Source organism: Borostomias antarcticus (genome assembly GCF_949987555.1).
Source record: "Borostomias antarcticus genome assembly, chromosome: 2".
Classification (NCBI taxonomy): domain Eukaryota; kingdom Metazoa; phylum Chordata; class Actinopteri; order Stomiiformes; family Stomiidae; genus Borostomias; species Borostomias antarcticus.
In genome coordinates, this window is record NC_140235.1 from 38,535,979 (window position 1) to 38,550,907 (window position 14,929).

A 14,929-nucleotide genomic window follows, 5' to 3' on the forward strand; every position below is an offset into this window, starting at 1 on the left:
GATTTAGCCATATTAATCCGGAATAAAATGTAAATACACCAGATTTAGCCAAATTAATCCAGAATAAAATGTAAATACACCAGATTTAGCCATATTAATACGGAATAAAATGTAAATACACCAGATTTAGCCATATTAATCCAGAGTAAAATGTGAATACACCAGATTAAGCCATATTAATCCAGAGTAAAATGTAAATACACCACATTTAGCCATATTAATCCAGAATAAAATGTAAATACACCAGATTTAGCCAAAAGGCTAATTTCCATCCATAGTCTCTGGCCAAGGTGTTATAAAAAGGCTTCCCGAAATGGGAAAAGATGCAAGTAAATGGTTCAGTCCAGTTTGTTCTGTCGTGTTGTTTAAATCTCCGGCATTGTTGATCAGCCTGTTCTCCGTCTGTTGTCCGGTCATCAGGCAGCTTCTCCGAGCACCTGGACCAGCTGCCCTCCAGAGGGGAGGGGGCGGAGAGCCCCGGCTGCGGCTCCTCCAAACCTCCGGGCGACCCTGGGGTCCGGACCGCCGGCCCGCAGCCCGACACGGCGCCCGAGAAGCAGCAGGGGGCGGCGGCCAAGGTCCCCAAGTCTGTCTCCGCTAGCGCCCTCTCTCTCATGATCCCTGGAGGTGAGTTAGACACACAAACACACACACACACACACGCACGCAGACACCAGCAATCAGTTTTAGATTGATAACGGTATCATTTGACCCCCAAATAACTGTACTGTTGAAAGCCATGACTTTATTAGGATTGATCATGTCTTTCAGTTGCCGCGTTGCTTCAGAGATGTTCCTCTCTCTCTCTCTCTCTCTCAGACGTGTTCGGGGCGTCTCCTCTGGCCAGCCCCATATCCCCCTACTCCCTGTCCTCCGACCCCTCCTCGCGAGACTCCTCCCCCAGCCGAGACTCCTCCCTCTGCGCCGCCAGCCCCCGGCAGCCAATCGTCATCCACAGCTCGGGGAAGAAGTTCGGCTTCACGCTGAGGGCGATCCGCGTGTACGCCGCCTGCGACAGCGACGTCTACACCGTCTACCACATGGTCTGGGTAAGACCAGGAAGCAAGCAGGGTTTCAGAGGTCGGAGGTTAAAGTGACTGTAAAGTGAATTCCAAAATTAGTATCTTAACATATTATATGTGTTAGAAAGCAATTGCTAAAAATATGTGGAAAGTTAAAATTGGTTTAATTCTAATAGTCCTGAATATTTATTTTAACTCTTATTAATAATTATTAATCTAATCTAATTATTGTGGATGCTTACAATGTTTACAGTCACTTTAAAACATGATCTTTTCCTTTCGTGTTAGTAGTAAGTTAAGATCTGTTCTGAGTTCAGTTTGAGGTGATGGCAGACGTGTCTTTTGTCCGTTGGTCAGAACGTGGAAGACGGCAGTCCAGCGCACAAGGCCGGCCTGCGAGCCGGTGACCTCATCACCCACGTCAACGGAGAACCGGTCCACGGCCTCGTCCACACGGAGGTGGTGGAGCTCCTTCTGAAGGTGGGAGGGCTCCTTAATCAATCAATCAACAAATCAATCAATCAATCAACCAATCAAAGGTTTATTTGTATAGCGCATTTCATAGACAGAGGCAACACAATGCGCTTCAGGGGCACACACACACGCACCACGTCCACCATGTCCACAGGGGCTGTAACCTCTGTCCCCCGCGTGTCTCTCCCCCAGAGCGGCAGCAAGGTGGCCATCTCCACCACGCCGTTTGAGAACACCTCCATCAAAACAGGCCCCGCCAGGAGAAACAGCTACAGGAGCAAGATGGTCCGACGCACCAAGAAGCCCAAGAAGGAAAAGACCCAAGAAAGGCAAGGGTTTACGTAATGCGACTGTTTTATTTTGTATCGGGGGTAGATAGAGGTTTTGTCGTACAGTACCTGGCACAACCACAAGGTGTCGCTGTGGTACTTAAAGCCAGTGCTAAAACTCCACGTCTGCCATTTCAATGTTCTGAGAATGTCCACACAAGTGCAATCAGGGGCGATACGTCCATATTAAGGATAATCGCCCTGTCACAACACTCTTAAAAAGATATGTGACTGTATTTCTCTCAGTGAGACTTCCCTTGTTGAACACCGTGAGCCCGGGCGCCGTGTTGACCTCTGACCTCCGCTGACCCCCCCACAGGCGCAGGTCGGTGTTCAGGCGCTTCGCCATGCAGCCCTCCCCCCTGCTGCACACCAGCCGAAGCTTCTCCTCGCTCAACCGCTCGCTGTCGTCGGGGGAGAGTCTCCCGGGGTCTCCCACCCACAGCCTGTCCCCCCGCTCGCCCACCACCACCGCCGCCGCCGCCTTCCGCCCCGCCCCCGACCTCAACCAATCAGGTGAGCCGGCGCCACCCCGCCCGGGGCCATGTTTACCTACGCCGTCGACGCCTGAAGATGTCATTTAGTTTTGTTTGTTTGACAAGAGGATAATTAAGAGCGCAGATGGTTACATCATAGCGTAAACCATTGTCAAGAATAACACAATAAAGTCTCGATAAATAAAGACTTGTTTTCATTGCGGAGCCGGTGATGACAGTGAGAGGCAGAGCAAATGGCCAGACAGCGTCCAACAATAAACCACTCACTAGCTCAAAATCATGAGACTACACATCCTTCAACAATAACCTAATACAGCCAGAGTTTAAAAAAACAAAACGTCAACCACGGCATCATTACTAGGACTGACGTTATGGTAATTACAGGCTGACATGCCTGTTTCCATCTTCATTAGCCTGGTTGAAGATTGAAGATGTCAGTTATCTATGCTTTTAACGTGCAAAGGTAACTTGTTCAAATTCACAGCTCCACCAAACTTAATAGTACGGCCCGATAGTACGCCATGTTGGTTTCAAACCTGGGCAAGCGCAGGTCAGCAGTGCTAGCTCTAGCGTCGTACGCACGGGGATCTCCGCCCCTTCTGGAAGTGATCTTTGAGCTACTCTGGTGTGATTCTGTTTCCTTCATAAGACGGGTTTGTTCTCTGGCAGTCTGTTACACAGTCTCGCAAATGAAAGCCTTTAAAAAAAACACACACACAAAAACGTGAAAGTACGTTTAGTTTAGTTTATTTATTTAAAATAGGGACAGCACATATTCATAAACATTTAAGTAAACACATACATAAATGTAAATATGCCAGATATAGCCAATAGGCTAATTTTCATCTGTAGTCTGTAGTTCTGTAGTTTTAACGACCGGGTTCTGTTCCCGCTGTTGGCGCCCCCCCCCCCCCCCCCCAGGTGGCACGTCGTCCCAGAGCTCCTCCCCCAGCTCCAGCGCCCCCAACTCCCCCGCGGGCTCCGGGCACATCCGTCCCAGCACCCTCCACGGCCTGGGCCCCAAACTGACCGGCCAACGCCTCCGCCAGGGGCGCCGCAAGTCCGCCGGCAGCATCCCGCTCTCGCCGCTGGCCCGCACGCCATCCCCCACCCCCCAGCCCGCCTCGCCCCAACGCTCCCCCTCGCCCCTCCTCAGCGGACACCCGGCGTGCCTCTCCAAGGCCGCGCAGGCCTTCCCCGCCAAAATGCACTCCCCCCCCACCATCGTCCGCCACATGGCGCGGCCCAAGAGCGCCGAACCGCCGCGCTCGCCGCTGCTGAAGCGCGTCCAGTCCGAGGAGAAGCTGTCGCCGTCCTACGCCGGCGACAAGAAGCACCTGTGCTCCCGGAAGCACAGCCTGGAGGTGACCCAGGAGGAGGCGCAGGGGGAGGAGCTCCCGCTGGGGGAGAGGGCGGCGGTGGCGGGGGGGGACCTGCAGAGCGTGGAGGAGGCGCCCGGCGACCCCCCGGCCGTGGCCCGCGTCCGGCCCGCCGAGCAGGGCTGCCTGAAGCGCCCGCCAGGCCGCAAGGTGGGCCGGCAGGAGTCGGGGGAGGAGCTAGACAGGGAGAAGCTGATGGCCAAGGTGGCAGCGAAGAGGCCGGATTGGGGCGAGAGGCGGGAGTCCCTGCAGAAGCAGGACGCCCTGCCCGAGTCGGACTCCGCCTCCTCCCCGCAGTGCGGCGGCGAGGAGAAGGACAGGGGGCCCCCGGGCCGGGGATCGCCGGCCCCGTCGGAGGGGAAGGCCGCGGGTTCCGCCCTCAAAGACGTGCTGTACAAGAAGCTGAACACGCGCGCCTGCGATGGCTTCGCCGAGCCGCTAGGGGGCGGCGGCGGCGGATGCTGCGACCCGGCCGCCCACCACGGCGAGGGGCCGGCCCGGTCGCCCCTGTGCTCCGCCCACGCCGAGTGGCAGATGGCCAGGCAGGGCAAGGAGGCGGGGAAGCCCGATCGGCTGGACTTCAAAGCCCCCAACGTCGAGTTCGCCCGGAAGAGGCAGTCGTTCGACGACCGCGACGACTGCATGTGCCGGCTGTCCGCGGGGCTCCACCACGAGGGCCTCCACTTCGGCTCCACGCGCTCCAAGAGCCTGCAGCTGGACTCCGCCCTGGTCCTGGACCACGTGAAGGGGGGGGTGGGCGGCGGGGTCCACTCCAGCCCCGAGGGCCTGGCCCCCAAGCTGTTCTCCGGCAGGGGGGAGAGCGCGGTGGAGAAGCTCCAGCTCATCTCGTCGTCCTCGTCGTCCGACGGGCCCCTAAGGAAGACGTCCTCTGAGTACAAGCTGGAGGGCCGCTTGGTGTCCTCCCTCAAACCCCTGGAGGGGACCCTGGACATCGGCCTGCTGTCCGGGCCCCGGGCCTCCAAAACGGACACCTGCCTGTCCAAGATGGCCGACGGCACGCACGACGCCACCCCCCCGGGTCCGCCCGCGTGGCTGCAGGGCGCTGGCGAGAAGCCGTCGTCCGCGCCGCCGAAACCCGCGGACAAACCGAAGGCGGCGCTGATCCTGAGCCCGTCCGCCCCGAGAGCGTCCGCGTCTCTCGCCGCTTCCGTCGCCCTCAAAGAGCCCAGCGTCTCCGGCGGTGACCCGAAGTGCGCTAGCGGTAGCGGCGCCGGCGAGAAACCGCAGATCAGCAGGCCCGGTGGCCACGGCGAGCCCCCCAAGGCCGAGGCCTCGGACTACGGTGCGAAGCAGGAGGGCAGGTTCGCCGCCAAGGCCGGGGGGCCGTCTCTGTCTCACGACCACAGGAGCTCCCGTCACTTCTCGTGCGGGAAGACGCCGTCCATCCGGGAGGTCAGCAACGAGGACCAGGACGACGAGGACGCGCCAGCTCCCGCCTCGCAAAGCCACGCCTCCGAGGGGGTTCATGTCTCGGCCCAGCCTGGCGTCTCTGCTGAGAAAGCTGCCCCTCTGTCTGCTAAAGTGGAGAGCCCTGTTAGAACGTCCATGAAAGCGGAGAGCCCTGTTAGAACGTCTGTTAAAGCGGAGAACCCTGTTGAAATGTCTATTAAAGCGGAGAACCCTGTTAGAGCGACCGTGAAAGCGGAGAGCCCTGTTAGAACGTATGTTAATGAGGAGAACCCTGCTAGAACGTCCGTAGAAGTGGAGAGCCCTGTTAGAACGTCTGTTAAAGCTGAGAGCCCTGTTAGAACGTCCGTTAAAGAGGAGAACCCTGTTAGAACAGCGGTTAAAGCGGAGAGCCCGGTTAGAACGTCTGTTAAGGCGGAGAACCCTGTTAGAACAGCGGTTAAAGCGGAGAGCCCTGTTAGAATGTCTATTAAAGAAGAGAACCCTGTTAGAACGTCCATTAAAGAGGAGAACCCTGTTAGAACAGCGGTTAAAGCGGAGAGCCCTGTTAGAACGTCCGTTAAAGCGGAGAACCATGTTAGAATAGCGGTTAAAGAGGAGAACCCTGTTAGAACAGCGGTTAAAGTGGAGAACCCTGTTAGAACAGCGGTTAAAGCGGAGAGCCCTGTTAGAACGTCCGTTAAAGCGGAGAGCCCTGTTAGAACGTCCGTTAAAGCTGAGAGCCCTGTTAGAACGTCCGTTAAAGAGGAGAACCTTGTTAGAACGTCCGTGAAAGCGGAGAGCCCTGTTAGAACGTCCGTTAAAGAGGAGAACCTTGTTAGAGCGTCCGTGAAAGCGGAGAGCCCGTTGACGGCTGCTTGTACCCCTGCGTCTGTGAAGCCAAGTCAAGACTCTCAGCCGGGGCCGAGCCAGGGCCCGAAAACAAGCAGCAACGCGCTACAATCTGTTCACTACATCTCGGGAGGCCCCTCCCATCTTTCAAAACAGGAAGTGATACCCAGCAGCCCCGCGCACGCACGCGGCACGCCTCAGGGGTCGACACCAACCGCAACGTTGAGTCCCGGAGAGGCGAAGAGAACCCGTGTTCCAACATCAACGGGTCAATACTTCACTTACAAAACCCAAGACCCAGACAAGGGCCAGGCCAGCAAACCGGCTCTGAAAGGACCAGGTGACACCAGCACCCTGTCACCTGAGAGGGAGGTGACAACTAGAAGACTGGCTCTGAAAGGACCAGGTGACACCAGCACGCTGTCACCTGAGAGGGAGGTGACAACTAGAAGACTGGCTCTGAAAGGACCAGGTGACACCAGCACCCTGTCACCTGAGAGGGAGGTGACAACCAGCAGACCGGCTCTGAAACGACCAGGTGACACCAGCACCCTGTCACCTGAGAGGGAGGTGACAACCGGTAGGCTGGCTCTGAAAAGACCAGGTGACACTAGCGCCCTGTCACCTGAGAAGGAGGTGACAACCGGCAGGCTGGCTCTGAAAAGACCAGGTGACACCAGCGCCCTGTCACCTGAGAAGGAGGTGACAACCAGCGGCTCCATCAGAGGCATAGCGCCCGAGGTCAGGGACACAAGCCCTAAAGCAGAGCTGAAATGTGTCACATCTAAAGTAAACACGAACGCCGCGATGACAAAAGCAGAGGGCTGGAACAGGTTTGAGGAGAAGAAAGCCGATATCCCGAACGCCAGTCAGGTACTGTTCAGTACCGGTAGCACGCTGAAGCCGAGCATCGACGCTCCGACTTCACCAAAGACGAACGGTAGCAGCGCGACCGATAAAGCGTCGGTCAGGGAGGCCACCGAGGCGCTAGATGCTAAAAAGCAAATGGCCGACGTCAACGTCAAAGCGACCGTTCCCGCTCAGACTGCGAAACAATCACCACCAGCTCCGGCAGCGGCGGCGAAACCGCCCGTCTCGAACGCCAAAACCAAGCCCAGGGCCGAGCCGACGCCGTGGTCGCAGACCGCCGGGAAGACGGAGTCGGAGACGAAGAGGCGCGAAGGTAAACCTCCCGTCTTAGCTCCCGCCCCCGCGGCCGCCGCCAAAGTGAGTCTGGAGTCGAAGCAAAAAGAACAATATCAAAAGTGCGTTCCGGTTTTAAGCCCTCTGGCGAAAGACGTCCAAGAGCCGAAACAGAAAGAACCCTCGTTCAAACCCCCTGTCCAAAGCCAGGTCCCCAAAAATAACCTGGAGGCAAAGCAACCCCCCTCTCCCAGAATGCAAACTCCACCCCAAACTATCAAGCAGTCCTCTGCTCCACCCCCTTCTGTCAGACAGAGCTTGGAGGCGAGACCGAAAGAGCCCACACCCAAAACTCTGTCTTCAACCCCTGCCCCGGCCCCTCCCCTGCAGCAGGCCCAGAAGGAGCCTCCGCCCAGGGCATGTGGCCCCTCCCAGACCGGCGGCCCCACCCAGCCGAGCGGCTCCACCCAGGCCAGCGGCCCCTCCCAGACCAGCCCTCCCCTGGTGGCGAACGTCCCAGCGGTGAGAAGAGAAGCTCTCCAGCCCGCCGTCGGAGCCCTGTCCGGCAGGGCGAGCGCCGTGGCGGCGCCGGAGGCCGTCGTCCAGCCCTGCAGAGAGGCCCTCAGGATGGACCCCCCTCAGAGGGGCCCCGCTGGGGGCGAGGTCATGGCCGCCACCACCGCCACCGCCGCCCAGGCCAAGCACAGCGTAGCTGACCCCAGAGCTTCAAACTCAGACAAACAGGCGGCGTCCGGCCGCAAGGAGCCGGCCGAGAAGAAGAAGAAGGACCCCGCTCAAGAGACGGCGGCCCCGAAGAACGCCAGGAGAGAAGCGCCCCGAGCCGCGGCGCCCGCCGTCAGAGAGAACGCGACCTCGGATAGAGACTCGACGCGTAACAAGCAGCCGAAAGAATCGCCGCGTTCCTCCGGTCACAAGAAGTAACCTGGGAATGTGCGAACGTGTCTGCCGCCATCTTTGCTCGTGCAAGCTCTTAGAAGAATAGGAGGCGGACATTGTTTTGTTTGTGTGTACTGTAGTGTCATCATGCCTTCTTTATTTGACAACCGGGAAAGCTGTTACAGTGTTTATATGGCGTTAGAGAGGTGTGTGTGTGTGTGTGTGTGTGTGTGTGTGTGTCTTACTCTGAATGTGCAAACTGAATAAGAATTGTCTGTCGATACTGTATACATAAGGATTTGGACTGAATGTAGACGATGATTTGCTGCTGATTAGCTGTCATTTGCAGTGTTCTCTGCTGAGTGAAAATAGTGTCAAATCCGAACCATGTGAATGTCGACGAGGTTTTAACGACAGCAGAGAGCAACGTCCAATGAGCACGTGTGAGACGGCCACGCCTCTCTATAGGTAGATAGATCGGTGGCAATATTGGTGAGTTTGAATTGCACACTTAGGTCTGGGCTTGGAGCACCCTATATTGGAATAGTCTGACTTTGGATGCAAGTAGACAAGGTCCTTGTCACCCCCCCGTCCCCCCCCACCCCCCCCCCCCCCTCAGAAGCACCGTATCCAGTCAATCACAGTTCTCATCACAGCACTGGCACCTCATCGGATTTATTTTTTGAAGTGTGCCCATCAATCACTAGCACACTTCATGCCTAAGTCAAATATATCACCAAAATGATGATTTGGATATGTACAGTTTTGTTGTGTTGCATTTCTTTGTTTTTTTTGTTTTGGGTAGTGGTACACCGAATATACGCACACATCCTGTGCTTCTGAACTAGAGCTATTTAATATGGAATCATCTTCGGGTTCAGGAAGCCTGTCTAGTGGATGGGCCTCAGTGTAATGGGGGGTAGAGCTAGCTGTTCTTAGCAGGTTGTGGTTTTTTCACATTCCGTCACATACTGTACATCTCTACATTTATACAACTTTCATTTTTATGCAATATATTGTAAATAAGAAAATACTGTAAAAAAAAAAAAAAACGAAAAAAAAAAACATGGGGATACATGGGCTTACGTAAACATTAGTGTTGTTTGTTTTATATGTATATATTTTGCAATGTCATGTTTGTATACTTAATATGTCATTTACAAGAATCATGCTCTGCTTGATAATTCTGTGGTCTACAATAAGCTAAACGTATAATGTATATACCTATCTGTCAACAAGACATTTTCTCTGACTTAGTCTGTTTAACAAGTTATAATGTGCTCCCAATTTTACTTGAAGAGAAGGAAATAAGGGGTTGATGGGCAACTGTGCTTTTCCTTTTAAATGTAGCGTTCTATGACATCTAACAGACTGTGAGAGAGAGAGTAGTTGTTCCCTAGAATGACAGGGTCAAAGTTCACTCTGTCAGTGAGATTGTGGTCAGAGGAAGCTTCATGGAAACAAACCTTATATTAAAGTTTCCCGAACACTAAATAGATTGTTTTAGCTTTCACCAAAAGGTGACATTCTTCCGTTTGGTTCATCTGTGTCCAACTACAAGTTTAATTGCAGGTTTTTGGGGGATTTGGGATTATTTAAGAACGGTTCACGTTAGTTAGAATCTATTTGTAGAAACAACTGGAAGATCAGGGTTGCATGAGATTAGCCGTCAGATTTTAGTTCTATGGTCCTTCTAGCCTTCTATCATTTAATCTACAGGATTATTTTTCTGTTTTGTCTTTGAGCAATGCAGCACGCGACCTTTTGCGACAGCTTGGTCTGATGGAATTTCATAGTGACAAAAATATGTCGTAAGGGCAACGTGACGATACGCACACCGTAGTTCATAACCATATACAGAACCATTCTATTAGGCCGTTGATGTGCAGGTGACTGTAGGTGTTTGTGTATCAGGTTACCTAGGAGACATCCAAAGGGATGTCTGTACAGTAGACGCCAAGCATTTCAACAAACCCTAATTAACCATCAACCTAAAAGTAGTTTTCTTAGTGTGCTACAGTATACAATGTTTACTCTATAATATAAACTATATCCAAACAATATTCTACCGATTGTTTGTTAGAGATTCTGAATATATTGTATATTCTGTACACTGTAGCTACACTCAACATGTTCTGTAAATAAAAATGGCATACTGTACCCAAGAATGCAAACTCAAACACGCGCAAACTCAAACACATGACAAATTAGATTGATAGAGATTTTTTAATGATGTTATCAGAATCTGACATTTTAGTATTCTCATTAGTTTATTGTAAATGTATTATGTTCGGGGAGAAAAAAAAGCACCTTAAAGTTGGACAACAGCCCCCTCTAGTGGTAGTTGGGGGGAGATAGGAGAAAGATGCGAGAATATCCGCTTCTTTCAAACGGGCTCTGGATGACGATGGAGAATGAATCTGAAAACACTTAATTTGAATGAATGAGCATCTGTTTTCCCCCCCATGCCTTTTTTTCTGAATATATCAACATTTAAATCCTTAAAAAAAAAGCACATTCAATGTTTGTTTACAAATACTTCATGGATGTATATTTTGTATATTGTGTTATTGATTTGCCAAATCTATGTGCTGCGCCACAGGAAATGCGTTGTGATAGTCGTGCGTGACTTCCTCACCACCCGCCCCCCCAGTTGTGCTGTTTAATACGAGCGTCTGGTCTGTCTGTGTGGTGGTCTATGTATGTTCAACATGATCTGTCGGTTCGACTCAGTCCTGCTCGTCTTTCGACTTTCATTTTCCTCGGTGTGTGAAACTAGTATTAGATGAACTTGCTTACTATGGTTTGTCTTTTAGGATCTGTGCAATAAAGATGTGTTTGAGTTTTGTATTTCGCCCAACGAAAAGCTCTATGGATGTCATAGATGTTGTATATTAAAACAGATATTTATACTTCTAAAGTTGCATAACACGGAAAATAAAAAGGCATGATAAAATTAAATATTCCTGTTTATTTCTACTGATATGAGCTTGACCAGAAAATCACGCCACAGATAATCATTGTTTGATAAGGACAGTTCAAACAAAATACATTCCATTTGAACTATTGCATTTAAAAGTACAAAAAACAGCCATGCAGACTTTTTTCATTTTGTCAGTTCACAACTGTGTGTATCTAATATTATCCCTTAGTCTTCTGCCACAACCAGATGCAATCACCAGAATTGCTATCAACAAAACAAGTCTGAATGCTAATGTTCCATAATGGACCCAGTTCAAATGCTAATCCCCAGAACCACCACATCGTCCTGCCTATATTCACCACCTTATCACTGCTCTTCTGGATCCAGTTAATGAATTCAATATTAGATCCATTGCATGCCAATGGATTGTCACTCAGGTCAATTTTGCCATCTTTCTCTAAACCTTTAAGTGAGTCTGTCAACTATCTCAATATCATTTCTGCCGAAGCTGAGCAGGATATTGTTTTGTTTTTTTTATTCATTTTTTATTAAACCTTTATTTTGCCAGGTAAGACATTAAGAACAGTTTCTTATTTACAATGACGGCCTGGCATAAGGCACAGCCTTTGAGGGGAGACGGGTAGGGGAAAACAAGAAATACAAAGTTAAAAACAAGTTAAAAAAAAAAAAAAAACTAAGCCAGAACATGATTAAACATGACTGAGCAAACAGAACAAGAACCAGATTAAACATGACTGGACAAACAACAAGAAACAGATTCAACATGAAAGGACAAAAGAACAAAACAGAGTGCTCACATCAGACCGAGAAGCAGAGAAGCAGTTGCATGTGTCGTTTAGAATGTCCATGAGAGAGACCTTGAAGTCTGTTGTTGTTGTTGTTGTTGTAGTATTGACAACAGCCAGCTGGCTACCACTGAGATCAGCGTACCCGAGTTTGCTGAGGTAATGAAACAAGTTCCAGTTGACAGACAACAAACCTCACTCGGCCACAACCAGGCTCTCTAGAAGAGGAGCATGAATAAACATCTCAGCATTAGAAAGTATTCCATCCTTAAAGGAGATGCAGACTCGTCAGGCCGGTGAGGTCGGTGAACGTTCAGGAGATGTTCAGCGCTCTGACCTGCTGTTCACTGGCAGCTCTTAAATGCTGGAGAGTGTTCATTTGAAGGTTCAGTGTTTTCAGCATTTGCCAATTGAACTGAGATAGGCCAGACAAGGAATGGAGGTCATTGTCTCCAAGCTCCATTGTCCCCAAAGACTTTAGTGTAAGGGATGAATTTAACATCCCCCAGCGCTGTTTGAGACAAACCAAGGTACTTAAGGGACTGAGGTCCAAGAAATCTGACATCAAAGGGTTTCCTGTCAAGGACAGGCTTTGAAAGTTGTTTTTGGTTACTTAAAATGTCCTCCTACATCCCATTTATTTTGCACCTGTACATTTGAGAGAAATAATATTCATTTGGGAATCAAAAATGACGCAGTATTGTACAGTACCTTCATTTGAAAACTATGAAGAAAACCAAACCTGGTTTGGTCCAAAGAGAGAAGTTCCTTCAGTCTGATGGATGTTGTATTCCAGAGAACATGCAGATGGTTGAAGCTGAAATCCCACGTCTGGGTGGAGCTTGGAAGATCATCTGGGACGCTTTGTAAGTCTCGAGCAGATCAATCATAGCCTTCCGTTGTCTGGGAATAAAGAGATACAATTTCAGCAGTGTCAGAAATAGTTCTAGACCATTATTACTTTTCATAATTAAAATTCTGAAATATATAGCCTATGGCTTGTAGCCTCCAATTCCTCCAGTAACCTTCTTGGATTTTTAAACCATCCATTCAATGTAGAAAGATTAATATGAAAATCCAAACATTTTATCAGATCACAAATTCCTTTTAAAATATCCTGATTTGTACCGATAACGTAAACTGCCAAAACACAAACGAGACATGACCAGTCCCTAGTCGCTCTGGGTTGAAATGAAACTTTTTGATGAAGGTTTTTGATTCTTTATTCATGCGAGAGAAAATAACAAATGATGAATGTATACATGTAAGTAAGTGGCTATAACACATGAAGTGACCATCGGATCACTTCACCTCTTTGTCTCATTGTTATGCTGGAGTCTCCAAAACTTTTCTCAAGTTGTCGTATTTCACCTCTGTTCCATATGGCCAGTCTAACATAGACCAGCCTACTACACATACAGTACTAATGTAGATCCGCCTACTACACATACAGTCCAGTCTGTATCCAGAGAGAGACTTGTAAGGGAGACAGTGAGTGAACACTGTGCTTGGATTAAGATACAATGCCAGTGACGTTTCCATTGTTTTCAGACAAAAGCAGCGGTTCTTTCCGCAAGGCTGTGTCCGCTGTCGGCGCTGGGGATTAGTTTATCAGGGCCTCTGCTGCCGCGCTCACACGGCACACTGTGTAACTGGAGCCCCACGCCAAGGGATTGGGCTGAACAAATCCTTTGAGTCGGTGTCCTCTTGGGCTAACAATGGGAGCTCTGTGTCATATGCAAGCCTGACCCTGTGAAATGACAAATGATATTTTGCGATGTCCATGCGTTGGAGTGGCTTGTCCATTAGGGACAGATGCCGATGTCCATGCGTTGGAGGGGCTTGTCCATTAGGGACAGATGCCGATGTCCATGCGTTGGAGTGGCTTGTCCATTAGGGACAGATGCCGATGTCAATGCGTTGGAGCGGCTTGTCCATTAGGGACAGATGCCGATGTCCATGCGTTGGAGCGGCTTGTCCATTAGGGACAGATGCCGATGTCTATGCGTTGGAGTGGCTTGTCCATTAGGGACAGATGCCGATGTCAATGCATTGGAGTGGCTTGTCCATTAGGGACAGATGCCGATGTCTATGCGTTGGAGTGGCTTGTCCATTAGGGACAGATGCCGATGTCCATGCGTTGGAGTGGCTTGTCCATTAGGGACAGATGCCAGATACTGCTGAGAGGTGATCCCATGATGCACTCCTCAACTTCCACCAGTTGTCTCTGTCCTTGTCAGTGTCTCCTGGTTCCTGGTCAGTGTCTCCTGGTTCCTGGTCAGTATCTTCTAGTTCCTGGTCAGTATCTTCTGGTTCCTGGTCAGTGTCTCCTGGTTCCTGGTCAGTATCTTCTAGTTCCTGGTCAGTATCTTCTGGTTCCTGGTCAGTGTCTCTTGGTTCCTGGTCAGTATCTTCTGGTTCCTGGTCAGTATCTTCTGGTTCCTGGTCAGTATCTTCTGGTTCCTGGTCAGTATCTTCTGGTTCCTGGTCAGTATCTCCTGGTTCCTGGTCAGTATCTCCTGGTTCCTGGTCAGTATCTCCTGGTTCCTGGTCAGTATCTTCTGGTTCCTGGTCAGTATCTCCTGGTTCCTGGTCAGTATCTCCTGGTTCCTGGTCAGTATCTTGTGGTTCCTGGTCAGTATCTCCTGGTTCCTGGTCAGTATCTCCTGGTTCCTGGTCAGTATCTTCTGGTTCCTGGTCAGTATCTTCTGGTTCCTGATCAGTATCTCCTGGTTCCTGGTCAGTATCTTCTGGTTCCTGGTCAGTGTCTTCTGGTTCCATAGCTTGTGGTACTGCAGCTCATAATGCCGGAGATGATGATTTGAATGCTGAATTCGAACTGATGCATTTGATTTATTTGCCCCTGGTGTTGACTTATCTGCCCCAAGCGTTATATAGCCTACATGTGCAGCCTGATAGATAGATAAATAGATAGATAGATAGACAGACAGACAGACAGACAGACAGACAGACAGACAGACAGACAGACACACATAAAACCACACAGGCACTGTGTTAGTTTATGAAAATGTACTGTATTAGAGGAATGAAGTGCCAGTAGTTAATATCTTTGGGCAACAGGGGTCACTGTCCTGCCATCTTTGAGCATGGGTGATGTCACAAAATGAGTCACAAAATGAATCGTCATCTGTTATTACACAACTTCTCTATCCAATTGAGAGCTCCACAAGACACTCGTA

At 50.4% G+C, this 14,929-nt stretch overlaps 1 protein-coding gene across 4 annotated transcripts in view; it reads left to right on the forward strand.

Moving 5' to 3' along the window:
• The window catches only part of mast4 (microtubule associated serine/threonine kinase family member 4), a 107,006-nt gene extending 96,078 nt beyond the window's left edge, over positions 1-10,928 (forward strand). For all 4 annotated transcript variants that reach the window (XM_084456122.1, XM_084456120.1, XM_084456121.1 and 1 more), the window contains 6 exons: positions 421-627; positions 820-1,049; positions 1,380-1,502; positions 1,689-1,831; positions 2,151-2,341; positions 3,244-10,928. In XM_084456122.1, coding sequence (XP_084312248.1) covers positions 421-627; positions 820-1,049; positions 1,380-1,502; positions 1,689-1,831; positions 2,151-2,341; positions 3,244-8,045 — 5,696 coding nt within the window. In that variant the 3' untranslated portion in view covers positions 8,046-10,928. The remainder of the gene's footprint in view (positions 1-420; positions 628-819; positions 1,050-1,379; positions 1,503-1,688; positions 1,832-2,150; positions 2,342-3,243) is intronic.
• Positions 10,929-14,929: the final 4,001 nt, after the last annotated feature.